The sequence below is a fragment of the Bufo bufo genome, chromosome 11 (genome assembly GCF_905171765.1).
Source record: "Bufo bufo chromosome 11, aBufBuf1.1, whole genome shotgun sequence".
Classification (NCBI taxonomy): domain Eukaryota; kingdom Metazoa; phylum Chordata; class Amphibia; order Anura; family Bufonidae; genus Bufo; species Bufo bufo.
In genome coordinates, this window is record NC_053399.1 from 25466229 (window position 1) to 25481042 (window position 14814).

At 46.3% G+C, this 14814-nt stretch overlaps 1 protein-coding gene across 1 annotated transcript in view; it reads left to right on the forward strand.

The window, feature by feature from the left end:
* The window catches only part of LOC120982552 (uncharacterized protein CLBA1-like), a 36464-nt gene extending 29041 nt beyond the window's left edge, over positions 1-7423 (forward strand). Inside the window, exon 7 of the mRNA XM_040412792.1 lies at positions 6682-7423. Coding sequence (XP_040268726.1) covers positions 6682-6804 — 123 coding nt within the window. The 3' untranslated portion in view covers positions 6805-7423. The remainder of the gene's footprint in view (positions 1-6681) is intronic.
* Positions 7424-14814: the final 7391 nt, after the last annotated feature.

Genomic DNA, 14814 nt, shown 5'->3' on the forward strand with positions numbered 1-14814 from the left:
TGCATTGTGTTATAAAATGGAATTTTTGTACTTACTGTAAAATCCCTTTATCGTTCAATTCATTGGGGGACACAGCACCATGAGTATACTCCCAGATACCACTAGGAGGCGACACTAGATATGAAAAAGGTTGGCTCCGCCCAGGTGGGCTATACCCTCTCCACAGACACTAATCAGTTTGTACCAATAGCAGTAGAGAAACAAAAGCAAAGAACCAACATGTCCTGGACCGGGGAAGGAAGAAGAACAACAGCTCGGTGACAAGGAGAAATGAAAACAAAGGGTGAGATCTGTGTCCCCCAATGAACTGAACGAGAAATGGATTTTACGGCAAGTACAAAATTCAAATTTTCTCGTTATTGTTATTGGGGGACACAGCACCATGGGACGTCCCAAAACAGTCCCCGAGGGTGGGAAGGAAATCTTGTGCAAAATGTTGGGCGCACAGGTGCAGGAGAACCATGTGACCCAACAGGACAAGGAGAGGCCATAGCATGAAATGGTAGATAGAAACTAAGGAAGAGAGCCGAGAGGGTCCAGGACCAGGAAGAGTCCAAGAAAAAAATTGTGGGAGAACGCCAGGATCCCAAGGACAGGTGCCTGGGAAAAAAGGCCATATGCAAGAAAGGAACAAAGGGAACACCCATCTCCACCCAAGGTGGGAAAAATAAAGACGCTAGAGGATAGGGAGAAGGGCTAGATGTCCTGCACCAGAACCGAGAGTTGAACAAGTGCGCACTAGAGAGCCAGAGGAAGGATCTGGAAGAACCAGGGCTCTCCCTTAAGGAGAGCAGCACAACCGGAAGGCGTCTGTTGGTAATGGCCTAGCGCTCTGCATATAGACGGACGCTCCAGGAGGAGGATCTATAAGAGGACAGACCCAACAAGAAAAATTAGACCATGAAGGAACCTGGCAGAAGAGAAATGCCTGGGAAAAGGACAGGAGCAGTCCTGAACCAGGGAAAAAAACTTCCTGGAGACAAATTAAAGGAAGACCCTTTGTGGACCACACCTCGGCAAAAGGCTATTCTATAAGGCCTGGAAGCAAAAGGAACCCGACCAGTAAGAGAACCCGGCAAGGAAAAAACTCTAAATTGTCTTAGACCAAAAACATGGCCTGTTCGTGGCAAACACCATGTGAAGGCCAGGGTAGAGAGGAAACAAGGAAGCACTGGAGGCTGAACGATTGAGAGAAAGAATAGCAAAGACTCACCATGGGAAATGAGCAAGCCTCCTTCCACTGCAAGGCAGGTGGGGAAAAAAGAAACACCCTCTGAGAAGGTGGGAACCCCATCCCACCAGAGAAAGCAGCCAACCTCTGGGGGAGAAGGGGGTCCTTGGTAATGGTCAGGTGAAGAGAACATAAAGACATTGTTCCCACACAAAGAAGGCGAGAATCGAGCTTCAGAAAAACTGGAACAAAATATCACTGTGAAATGTAAGACCAGAGAAATCCCCGGCCACATGAAGTCTCAGGAAAAAAGGAACCAGTCACAGGCCTTGGTAATATACAAATGGAGACACACTCATCTGAGAGATATTGGAGTAGGAGAGAAATGACTCCAAACAGCCTAAGGAGGAACAGTTCTCAAATCGAGGGAAAGCTCCAACCCAGAAGTGGCCAATATGAATGTAAATTGCAAACCGGAGCAACAAACTCCCAGGTACCAGGACCTGAACCTGGGGAGACGGGAAGAGAGGTTAGAATCTCAAGAGGGACACAAGCCTATGGGGACCCAGGAGGGAAAAGAACCAAACCGGGCCCCAAGAAGCAGCTGTCATACAGAGCATGTGCGGTCAGAGATGCCATGAGTAGCTTCCCCAGAGGGAACCGGCCATCTAGATGGTCTAAGAATCATTGGGGCAAGGACTCCAAGCAGGACTACCCAGTCAGAGGCTCAAGTAGTGTCCACAGAACTGGACCACATGAGGACAATAATAGCCAGATTATCAAAGGAAAAATGAAATGTAGCAACCATAGGGATAAAAACATCAGCCATGGTTAACCAACCATCCTAAGTGTGGTGACTAGCATACTGTATAACACTGCCCCGGGAGGGGCAAGTACAGCATCCTGGATTTTGTAAAAGAATCGGCAGACATACATATGTCAGAAAAGGATGCAGAATTTGCCAGGGGAAGCCGGGAGAGACTACACGGACATGTAGAAACCAGCTACCAGAGCACACTGACACCCACAAGGAAGGGGGAAGAAACTGACAGGTGCAGACAACGGCCAGGCCCAAGCGAACGGCACTGCTGTCATGTAGCACAACTAATTAGAGAATATAAGGGAGTACCAAGAACGCCCGGACCATGGAAGAACTACGGGACCACGTCTGATGACAGAGTGAGCAGCGGAAAATTCCACCCACCAAGTAGGTCTGTGGCGCTCACTAGTCCGGTCACAGCGATGACCCGAACACTGCAGTAGCGGCTGGTGTTCCCAATGCTGCATATCCCTGCAGGATAGAGCATCCAGTGGTGATCTATGTACTCTGCCAGGACTGGGCCATGTAACTCTGTGAAAAAGCAGAGGCATTAACAACAACGCAAGTACTCCATCCATGAAATGGGGTAACGCGGCTGTGCGGAATACAGTAGCACTTTATAGGGTTGACAAAGAACAAACCTAGCATGATAGCCAAGAACCTGCCCATGGCGGAGGTAGTGTGGTTGTCTGGTGCATAACAGGACTGAGAAGTCTTGTTGAGTAGTGCGTCAAGCAATAAAGTGAAACTCATGCCTAGTGCAGGGGCAATGAGAAGACTTGGTGCACTCAGAGGGCCTGGTTCACGAGGTACTGCACCGAGTGTCAGATCTGAACAGGCCAGCCATATACTGGATCTAACTATTGCAACTCTACTCCGCCCAAGAAGGGGGTGAACACACGGTTACCAGGTACATACTACAACCAGGATGGTTTGTCGGTTACAGCTCCTTGAGATAGTAGAAGTACACCGCCGAGGACGACTGTAATGGGGTGCCAAATGCATACTAGAACCAGAAAAGAGTGATAAATACAGTGTCTGGGGATGAAACCATCAGTCCGCATGAAGAGGGGCCACATGATTGCCTAGCACACATTAGAGCCAGGAAAGGGCAATGCAGGAGCCGTATGGGCCACAGATTGTACCAATAGGGCACAGTACTTGGAGATACTACAAATACTCCGCCTGAGAATAGGAGTATTCTGGCTGCATGGTGCACATTATAAGGAGATTGGAGACATGGCTACAGCATCTGGAGATGGTACAGGTACTACGCTTAATAAGGGAGTAATATGGTTGCGTGGTGCACACTAGCACCAGGATGGTGTATTGGCTACAGCGTCTGGAGTAATATGGTGGCCTGGAACACTCTCTGACTAGGTAATAGTGAAATTATTCCAGCTGAAAAGGAGATACATTGGAACCAGGAAAGTCTGCCGGATGGTACAAGTACCCCCCTGTGAAGGGGAAGGCGTACGTACCTGGGACATCACATAGGTGTGCCGGTGTGCTAAACACGGTGGCGGGTAAAGCACCACCTACTGGAGAGGCGGCAAGCTGACTTACCTGGGCAGATAATTACCTGTGCAACCAGGGGAGTGCCATCTGAAAATCCACTAAAGGGGATACCAACCCTGGAGAGAAGAGGTTTCTCAGTGGACATTTGTCTTTTACCACCCAGAAAGATTCTGTATAGTGGAAGACCGCCTGATGCTCTGTTCCAAATCAGAATCGGTGCAGAGGAGTCCCCCGATGAGGCAGAAGAAACCTGAGGCGTTTCCCTAAGTGCTAGTCCCATCCTGGGAGGAAACCAGGATGCAGGGGATGAGCGGTACCTATGAGGGGAGACCATAGGCTGATATTGGACTCTGCCCCGATATGGACCAAGGCAGGAAGCAAAGGACTCCAGGGGGGGGGGGGGGGGGAGGAGAAAATATATGAAGTTTAGACTAACCTAACTGAGCCCAGGATCCAGTCGCCGCATGCAGGCCAGCCAGGCCGATAGCACAGCAACCCCCAGGCACCACAGGAGCAGATGCAACCCAGGGGGTGGAATAGACAGCAAAGGGACCTGCCACAACATGAACCACCAAACAGGGGCCCAAGATAATACGTCCCACCAATGACTCTACATGCGGGCGGGGGGCACTGTGAAGATGGGGAAAGCACCCTCTGGGAAGAAGGACATCTCGTCCTCCCACCGGAAATTCTGTGCAGAGACCTAGAAGGCCATGAGGGATGCCACACCCCTAGAAAAAAACAGGAAGCCAGAAAAAAATGGCGGAAAAGAGTTTGGCCTAGTCCCGGCAGAAGTCGGGGGCTAGAGTAGATCGTGTAGCCGAAAATGAGGCACCACCGGCGGACTGATGCTGCAGCATGCTGGTAAGCGGAAAAAAGCTCAAAGGCTACAAAAAAGGGTAGGCACGGAAAGGGGGTCAAAGCGATCCCTATTGGTGAGAAAAGTGACCCAATAAAACCCCTGGATGGCAGGGAAAAATCGGAAAACAGATGCAGCCTTGTCACAGCCGGAGCCGGGGACTAAAGTAAATACCGCAGCCGAAAATGAAGCACCCTAAGCGGGCGAACACTGCGGGACCTGGGAAGGGGAGGAAGGAATACTCTGAGGGGGAGGGGTGGCGGGGTCATAGCGACCCCCATATAGAAAGAAAATGAGCCACACAGAGATCCCGGATGTCAGGAAAAAGGCAGGAACTGGCGCGGCCTAGTCCAGGCACAAGCCGGGGACTAGAGTAAAAGGTGGGACGGGACCCCGATGGAGTATGGATGGATGGGAGGGAGGGAAGGAGTCCCTAACTAGGGTAGGGAGCATACTCACCATCTGGCGTCTTCAGGCGCCGCAGGGTCACCCCTTCGGTAAACTCGCCTTAGAGTGGGATTACCGGTACTCCACTGCGGATGCAGTAATGGGGACTGGCGAGGTACGTGCCCGCAGGGGGTGCTACTAAAGTGGACTTCCACGATGAAGACCCCCTGCTGCAGGATAAAACCTGCACCTGTAAAGTGAAGAGAAAAAAGAAAAGCAAAAAAAGTAGCAGCAAGACCTGCAGGAGAAGATCAGGTCGTGTCTGCCTCCTAGGGACACTAGACTAAAACGGATTAGCCTAGTGTCTGTGGAGAGGGTATAGCCCACCTGGGCAGAGCCAAACTTTTTCATATCTAGTGTCGTCTCCTAGTGGTAGCAGAGTGTATACCTACGGTGCTGTGTCCCCCAATGACATGAACGGGAAATAACACAGAGGAGTATGGTGTAGTTTACCTCTCAGCATTAATAGGGCTAATATTAGGATGTATTAGGATTGTGTGTGGGAACGTAAGATCTGAGGGTAGATTATTGATCTGGGACTTATATATTAGGTACACATCCCAACCTCAAAAGGAGAAGCAACGTACGTTCCAAATTTAGAGAAAAAAAATTAAATATTACTACTAGTTCTAAACCTCTTACTACTATCATTTTCAAAGCGATCCTTTACCAATGGCATATACTGTACGTAGAGGGTCTTGCTGTCAAGGCCTAGATCACAAGCCCAGTGACTTCAGTGTGGCAATACAGTAACACAATGGGGAGATTTATCAAGTCCCACAGCCAGAAAACTAATGTAAATAAGTCACAAACTGCGGGTTTGAGGCTTTTTAAACTATTTGCAATGGCATTTCCAAAAAAGGGGCATTGTGTGAGCAGATTTATCATCATTTATGCCAGTTTTGCCTTCTTCTGCTGTTGCATTCCCATAGACAAACAGCAGTGAGCAGGAAGAGAGACGGGAGACGGCACGTGCGCAATGCGCGCGCGGTCTCCTCATACAGATGATCTGATATTGATGACCTATCCTGAGGATAGGTCATCAATATTAAAAGCCTGGACAACCCAATCCCTAACCTATCTGAGTGCAGGATATGATAGAGGAGTTTTGTGATAAATAGGTTTAGATAATGTGGAGCACAAAGCAGAGTAAATCCTCACAGGACTAGCGCACGACTTTTGTCTCCGCTCCAAAATCATCCTCTGAGCGGAAACCTGACAGACCCCATTACAGTCTATGGGGTCCGTAGGCTCCGTTCAGCTCAGTTATGAGCCGAATCCGTCCTTTCCGTTCTCCTGCTCCTATAACGGAGCAGGAGAACGGAAAGGCTGAACGCTGATGTGAACTCAGCCTTAGGCTACATTCATACTCGCATTGTGGGCAGATCCGTCATGGATCTGCAAAAACGGATCAGTTACAATAATACAACCGCATGTATCAGTCATGAACGGATCCGTTTGTATCATCTGTAACATAGCCAAGACGGATCCGTCATGAACTCCATTGAAAGTCAATAGGAGACGGATCCGTTTTCTATTGTGCCAGATCGTTTGGCTCAGTTTGGTCAAGCGCACAGCAAAAAGCTGCAGGCAAAGTTTTGGTGTTCGCCTCCAGAGCAGAATGTAGACAGAACTGATGCATTCTGAGCGGATCCTTTTCCATTCAGAATGCATTAGGGCAAAACTGATCCGTTTTGGACCACGTGTGAGAGCCCTGAACGGATCTAACAAACGGAAAGCCAAAACGCCAGTGTGAAAGTAGCCTAAGGTGATGGATCATGTGATAATATTGTACATTAGGTACTTGAATGCATTGGCTTAATACAGTAGTACGTTACCATTAACCATTTCTTTCTTCTCTTTTAGTTGGATGTTGCTCCGGGATCCACGAGCGGTCACATTTTTTCGTATCAGTTGGTTCTTAAAAAGTCACAGAGTGATGCACCTTTGCCTTTTCTCACTTTTTCAGGAAAAAGGAGTTTTTTTTAGCACAAACCATTTGCACACCAGTATTTAGGCATTCGTCTGTATATGATGAGGTTATTCTGTTATTTAAATAGGGGTTTTTAGCTTTTGCACAAGAAAAATCTAATATTTATACTAAACATTTTGAGGAGATATTTAACTTATTGCACTGTATATTCCACCGATGACATTTCTGAATGCACTTGTGTGTGGCCTAAGAATGTATGCAGCTTATTGTACCACAGCAAGATGTTTAGCGGCACCTAATGGGGTATTCTGGTTATATTAAGTTATCCCCTAGCCACAGGAATAGCCGAGCGTTGTACTCAGCTATCTCTGGAATTCCCATAGAAGTGAATGGAGCAGCTGCATGCATGTCTGACCAGACACTAATTTCAGGCTTCTCCATGGGGTACAGGACCTGTGTTCTCATGTTTGGTGGGAGTCCTACTGCTGGGATCTAATAGTTATCCCCTATCCAGTTGATAGGGGAAAACTTAATATAACTGGACTATCCCTTTAAGAAAATTTTTGAATATATAAATTGGACAAACCCTTAAAAGGGGTTATTCAAGACAACAACAACATCAAAAAATGCCCCCCATACGCCGGACCCCCCCACACTGAATATACTTACCTGGGTCCCCGCACTGCCGCTTTTTCCCGTGCGTGTATGAAAACATCCGGTGTCGGGGGGAGCAGCCACTGGCAGGCGGTGACTAGCCTCCCTAGCGCCCCCCCACTGCCCCCGCCATTGTCTTCTCCCCCCGACACCGGATGTTTTCATACGCGCACGGGGAGAAACAGCAGCGGCGCAGGGAGGCATGGGGGACATTTTTTAGTCTTGGATAACCCCTTTAAGGCTAGATTCACACACACTGTTGTGCCTACATACACAGCATTTGTTTTTGTTTTGTCAAAGAGTGACATGTCTAGGTATAGCAGGTTTTAAAAACATTAAAAAAAACAAAAAAAAAAACACCTGTCCAATTTTAAATGCGTTTTCAAATGCATTAAAGATTCCTGTATTGTTTCCTCATGATTTAAAGGGTTATTCTAGTTTTAAGCAATTTTCTTTTTCACACTTCTGGGAGTTGTAGTTTCACAACAGCTGGAGGTTGCTGACCCCTCATCTGTATGATATATCTTTAATTCTACTTCGAACAGTATATATTAGTTTCTGTAAGGTGACGTTTAACTTTTAGGGCTCCTGCTCAGGGGCGTAAGAGCAGTGCATGCGCTGTGGACCGCAAATAGTGGTCTGCAATGCAGGGGCACTGGCTGTGTGCAGATTCGGACCCACGACTTGAATGGATCCGCGATCCACAACATACAGCTAAAAGACAGAACATGTTCTATCTTTGAGCGGAGGACCGCATGGAAAGCCCACGGAAGCGCTTCGTTGTGCTTCCGATCCGTGCCTCCGCTCTGCAAAACATAGGTGAAGTCCTATATTTGGTCGTATGTTGCGAATTGCAGACCCACTCAAGTCAATGGGTCTGCATACGCACCGGGCACTGAGCCCTAAAGCTATATTTACACTTCTGCGCAATGTACGGACTTCTGCAGGAGACTGTGGAAGTGGCAATACAGAGGAAAGAAATTGTATATCTATGCACATTATTATAGTTTACAACAGCACTTTTTCTAAGGAGATGTGAAATGTATTTTTATTGTATTATGTTTAGTCCCAATTAGACAAGTTCTCCCCTATCTCGTTTGACTGGAGCGACAGACAGACACGCAAACCTATGTGACTGCGCTCGGCTATCTGCAGCACTCCCATAGAGCTGAATGGAAAGGCAACTCCATGTGTGATGGCAACTCCATTCAAATGAGGAGCGCGGCCGCACCCGTTCTTGTGATCGGCGTGGGCCCCAGCAGTCAGACTCCAGTTGATCAGACACTTATCCCCTATCCTGTACATGAGGGAAAATCCCTTTCAAGGAAACCTGTCACCTACATTTAACCACCACTACTGTCTAGACTGACAACCCGATTCTGATTTGAAGGACTGAATCATACCTCTGTGGAAAAAGTAGTAAATGGCAAGGGTTGCTCTGATCACAGTGAAACCCCACCTTCCGAAGTCTGACTCCCTTGGATAGCCCCTTTCCCATCCTAATCTCCCTGAAGTACCCTCAGGTTTGATTGACAGCCTTCCTCATGTCCCAAGGCCAAACCAAATCCTGTGCATTGATATGCTTATGTCGTGCAGGCGCAGTATGCTTCATCTACTCTGCTCTGGCCTCCAAGTTCAACCACGCAAGTGCCAGGCTTTTATTACTGCGTCACATCAAAGACAAAAGCCTGGCGCATGCGCAGTAGAACATGGAAGGCCAGAACGGAGTAAAGGAAGGTATACTGCATGTGCACTACATAGGGATGTCATTCTGCCCTGGGGTGTGATAAAGCCTGTCAATCAAACCTGAGGGCGGACTGAAGATGTATACACTGGACTCATCTCTGCTGAAGAAAGTGCATCAGACCTCCCATATTGGCACTTAAGCTTATTGGCTTTGGCAGAACATGATTTGGAAAGCACTACTGGATGATACACATTTGGTTAGGTGGCAAAATTGTGGGTGACAGGTTCCCCTTTAACATTGTTGGTTGCATTATTGTGTATAAATCAGGAATCCTGAATGTGAAGCAAAGTAAATCAGAAACCCTTATACAATGATCACGATTCATAATAAAATTCTGAAAATGTTCCAGGATAATCTCACTGTTCTCAATATTCACTGTGATTGTTTTGTCCTCCGAATGACTAGCTGCAATCCTGTATTTGACATAGCTTGGTGACGACGCTGCTGTGGAACAGCACGGCAATCAGTGTCCTGAGGGGGAACAGCAAAGTACATTTTCTGAATAAATACAGCATATCATAAGATTTACAGCCTTGTATTGATGCAATATGTACCCTGTTGACTGATTACTTTTTTGCATGCTGTTACATACAAATGTATTTATATCAAGCATGAATAAAACTTTTTCATAAAGCTTACCGTGTTAACCCGTGAGTGGATTTAATGGCCCCGCCATCTCCCTGCTCGTGTCATGCCCCGATGGCGGTGCAGAAACACCACTTGCGTCAAAATTTGGTGGGAGCGCCATTTAAAAAGATTTGCAACTTTTATATGCCAAAAAAAAGAGGTGCAGGGGCTAAATCCCCCTGAGTGTCTGCTGAATAGTGTAGTAGCCTATGCTGTTCAATACAGTTAAAGGGGTATTCCGGTTACAGAAAATGATCCCCTATCCATAGGATAGGGATAACTCTCAGATCAGTAGGGGTACCACCATTGGGACCCCAAGACTGATGGGGGACTCGGTACCCCATGGAGTACTCCAGAAATGGACTGAGCAGCTAGCTGGAAAAGCGCACCATTCATTTCTATGGGAGTGCTGGAGATAGCCGAGCACCCCTTTAAATAAACAAAAAAAAAGCCTGTAACTGCAAAGGTCACTTTTTATACATTGGGTCAACGGGGCCCCAAGGATACATTTGGCATATGCGTTTGGAGCTCTACCGGCGCATAAGCTGAACATACAGGAGAAACAGCATGTGAACAGAAGCCTAAATAAAGGTAGATTTAGATGGGGCGATATTTGGGCAGATTATTAGGAATGAACGTTCCTGCGAATCGCAATTCCCAAAAACCTGCTCGTCTAAAGGTGCAGACGATCAGCCGATGAACGAGCGAAACATCTGGTGAAGCTGTCGTTAGCGCTTTCAAAGCTGTCGTTAGCGCTATTGATTCTGGGCAGCAGTTCGGGCTGTCTAACCTCTTCAGGACACAGGGCGTACCGGTACGCCCTTATGTCCTGGTACTTAAGGACACAGGGCATACCTGTACGCCCTGTATATTTCTGATCACCGCCGCGCGGCGGGTGGTGATCGGAAGCCGGTGCCTGCTCAAATCATTGAGCAGGCACCTCGGCTAAATGCCCATGACCCCCCCATGTCGGCGATCTCCGCAAACCGCAGGTCAATTCAGACCTGCGGTTTGCGGCTTTTTATTGTGCGGGCGGCGGTGGTGCCATCGGGTCCCCATGGGGCTGTGGGGGGGACCCGATGGCATGGAAGGCAGCGCGATGCCTTCCTGAGGCATCGCCGCTGCCTTCCGGTGACGAGCCTGTGAGATACAGCCCCCTGGATCTCACAGGCCGGAAGCTGTATGAGTAATACACACAGTATTACTCATACAGCCAATGCATTCCAATACAGAAGTATTGGAATGCATTGTAGAGGATCAGACCCCCAAAAGTTCAAGTCCCAAAGTGGGACAAAAAATAAAGTGAAAAAAAAAAAAGTTTTCCCCCCCAAAAATTAAGTTTCAAGTAAAAATAAACAAAAACGTCATTTTCCCCAAATAAAGTAAAAAAAAAATTGGTGAAAAATAAAAAAACATATTAGGTATCGCCGCGTGCGTATCGACCGGCTCTATAAACATATCACATGACCTAACCCCTCAGATGAACACTGTAAAAAAAACTTTAAAAAAACTGTGCTAAATAAACAATTTTTTGGTCACCTTACATCACAAAAAGTACAACAGCAAGCGATCAAAAAGGCGTACGCCCACCAAAATAGTACCAATCTAACAGTCACCTCATCCCACAAAAAATGAGCCCCTACCTGAGACAATCGCCCAAAAAAAATTAAAACTATGGCTCAGAATATGGAGACACTAAAACATGATTTTTTTTGTTTTAAAAAAGCTGTTATTGTGTAAAACTTACATAAATAAAATAAAAAGTATACATATTAGATATCGCCGCGTCCGTAATAAATTACTCTATAAAAATATCACATGACCTAACCTCTCAGGTGAACACCTTAAAAAAATAAAAACGGTGTAAAAAAAATCATTTTTTGTCATCTTACATCACAAAAAGTGTAATAGCAAGCGATCAAAAAGTCATATGACCCCCCAAAATAGTGCCAATCAAATCGTCATCTCATCCCGCAAAAAATGAGACCCTACCTAAGATAATCGTCCAAAAACTGAAATGATCCTACCATGAAGTAGACATATGGGGAATGTAAAGTAATAACTATTTTTGTAGGTATTACTATGTATTATAGAAGTAGAGAAATGGAAATTTGCTAATTTTTCTAAATTTTGGGCAAATCTGGTATTTTTTTTATAAATATTTTTTTTTTTTTATTACTCCATTTTACCAGTGTCATGAAGTACAATATGTGACAAAAAAAAACATCTCAGAATGGCCTGGATAAGTCAAAGCGTTTTAAAGTTTTCAGCACTTAAAGTGACACTGGTCAGATTTGCAAAAAATGGCCAAGTCCAGAAGGAGCTAAACAGCGATCTGCTGCCCAGAAACAATGCAGCTGTATGAGGACGAGTGATCATATACTGTGGAGGTGATCTCTGCATGTAAATGCAGCGCTTCACTTCCACTTAACGAGCAGCCGACTGTCGGGAAGGAACGTTTCCTTCCGGAAATTCACCTATACATGCAGTCAGCAAATGGAGAGGACTGAGAGCAGAGCACAAGGCTGGATGCAAAAACCCAATGATGACCCTCCGATTTTTCACACGGTGCGTTTCGAACCTCCCTGCCTCTCCTACCAAAATTCAAATCTACCAATGGATTTCCCCAAGGCAACAAGGAGAGGCAGATTTTAAGTGGATTCCAGTTTTGTGCAGATTATGAAATTCACAAGGGAAAAAAGACGCCATGTAAAGTGTGCTGAAATCCGCTATGGTGCGATGTCCCACAATACATATTGCTATCAGAAGTTTTTATCTTTTCTCAGCACTGGATCCTCTTCTGCGAATGTGCCGATACTGTTCAGCGCATGCATGGAAGAGGATTCTTCCACGGACAGCGCAGAAAGTGCTGACATGGATGAACCATGCCACCATTTTGCAACCTTTGGATGCAGCACCAGAGAATTGGAGTGTTTTACACAGGCAGCAGATAGGGACCAGGGGGCCTGCTGCAGCACACTAGGGGTAAGTTATGATGGGACATAGATAGGTCATATAGAAAGGCCATTTCTAAACATTTTAAAGGGATTTTCACATGGCGGCATGCATTCCACACCGAAGAGCTGCCGATGCCCATGTGAAATCCGCCTGTCATTGTTTTCAATTGGAAGCAGAAGTTTATGGCTGCAACCATAGTAAGACAGGACGTGTCCTTTCTTGTAAGAGTCATGGCTATAAACCGTGGCTGCATGAATGGCAGTACGGCCTCCCGTTGAAAATTATGGGAGGCGGATTCCATGCAGCACTTTTTGGAGTGAAATCTGCACCAAATTGTATCTGCCTTACGATCATTCTCTAATAAATTGGCCACCCCCTTTATGGCCTGGGCTACACCAAGACGTTTTGTAGCACGACTGATTGATTTTAACTATTGAATGACAGCTGCAGTCCAAAACTGAATGCGTTCACTTAAGCCTCATGCAGACGTCCGTGAGATACCGGACTGGCATTGCAGGAGCGCACAGCGTCATAGCAACCAATGACGCCGTGCGCTCCTGCAGTGCCAGTCCGGTATCTCGCGGACGTCTGCCTGAGGCTATAGACTGTAGCTGCAGTTCAATGATTAAAGTTAATCAGTCGCGTTACAAAAAGTGGCAGTGTAGGCCTAGCCTAAATCTGCAGGTTTTACATGTGGAGGCTGCTACAATTTCCATCCTTTGCAAAGCAATGGGTAAAATCTGCAGCACATGTGCACGCAGGACATACAGAGGACATGAAAAACTGTTGCTGATTTTTCCCATAGCGTGTTTTTGGGCATTTGGGAAGTACCTTGCAGATTGTGTGCGTATTCCACACCGAACATCGGCTGCATGCACATGGTCTGAGGCTTCACTGCACAGCATAGCTCCACGTGTATTTTTTACGGATTGATTTCAGTCAGGGGAAACCAAGTTTGACAGCATGTAATTCATATATGGCCAGCGCTGTACCATATAGTGCCAACGACAACGATAAGTGATCCCTTATACATTCCTTCTGACATACAGACGTCCTCCCATGCCAGGGATGGCCAACCTGCAGCTCTCCAACTGTTGTAAAACTATAACTCCCACCATGCCCTGCTGTAGGCTGCTCTCTGTAGGCAGTCTGGGCATGCTGGGAGTTGTAGTTTTGCAACAGCTGGAGAGCCTCAGGTTGGCCATCCCTGTCCTATGCGATCTCTACCGAAATGCAGCAAGCACTCAATAACGCACAAGACACAATTACCTGATGCGAATGGGGATTCGTGCTGTCCCTTTTCTTTACCTGTGCTATCTGGCTGGGGCGTCAGTTTCCAATGTACCAATTAATACACCTAGAGAGCGCAAAACACAAAAAGCGACAGTGTCAAAGTTCACCAACAATTCTGCGTCACCGTCGAAGTGCCATTCACCTTCACAAAACTGGACGCGGCTCTGCGGGTTTTAATCGTATAACTTTATTGATTTAACAGTCAGCAACAATCTGTTGTAATTCTGTCCTTTAGCAGCATATTTCCATAGGAAACCAGTGATTTACAAATGTCATTGCCAGCGCATACACAGAAATGTTTTAGAAATTTTGCACAAAAAAAATGTAATAAAATCACAGCCGAGATTCCTGCTGAAGTTGACATCTAAACGCTATACTGATAGAAATAGAACAAAAGCAGAACCTATACAAAGCGGTCAGAACTAGGTAGATATCCAGTTAGCGGAGATGCATCTAGAGGCCCCCGGGGGTCTGGGCGGCCCGCCTTACTTTGGACTGTGCAGGATATTATACATCAGGAGCGAGAAGAGATCTTCATGGATCAGAGACTTTAAAAAACTGTACATAGAGTAGTGCAGAGAGGGGGAAAGAACAGGTGTTTTAGCAAGTCCCAGAAACTGGTAGTATTTAGCACTATATGAAATTCCTGCATTGTACTTTTGCTTCTCTTTTAACCCATACATATACATTACAATTTTTTTACATTGAAAAAAAATATACAAAAATGATTGTATGAAACTTTACGTCCAGCCAGCGAGGTCACTGGCATTTTACTCGATGGTAGCCT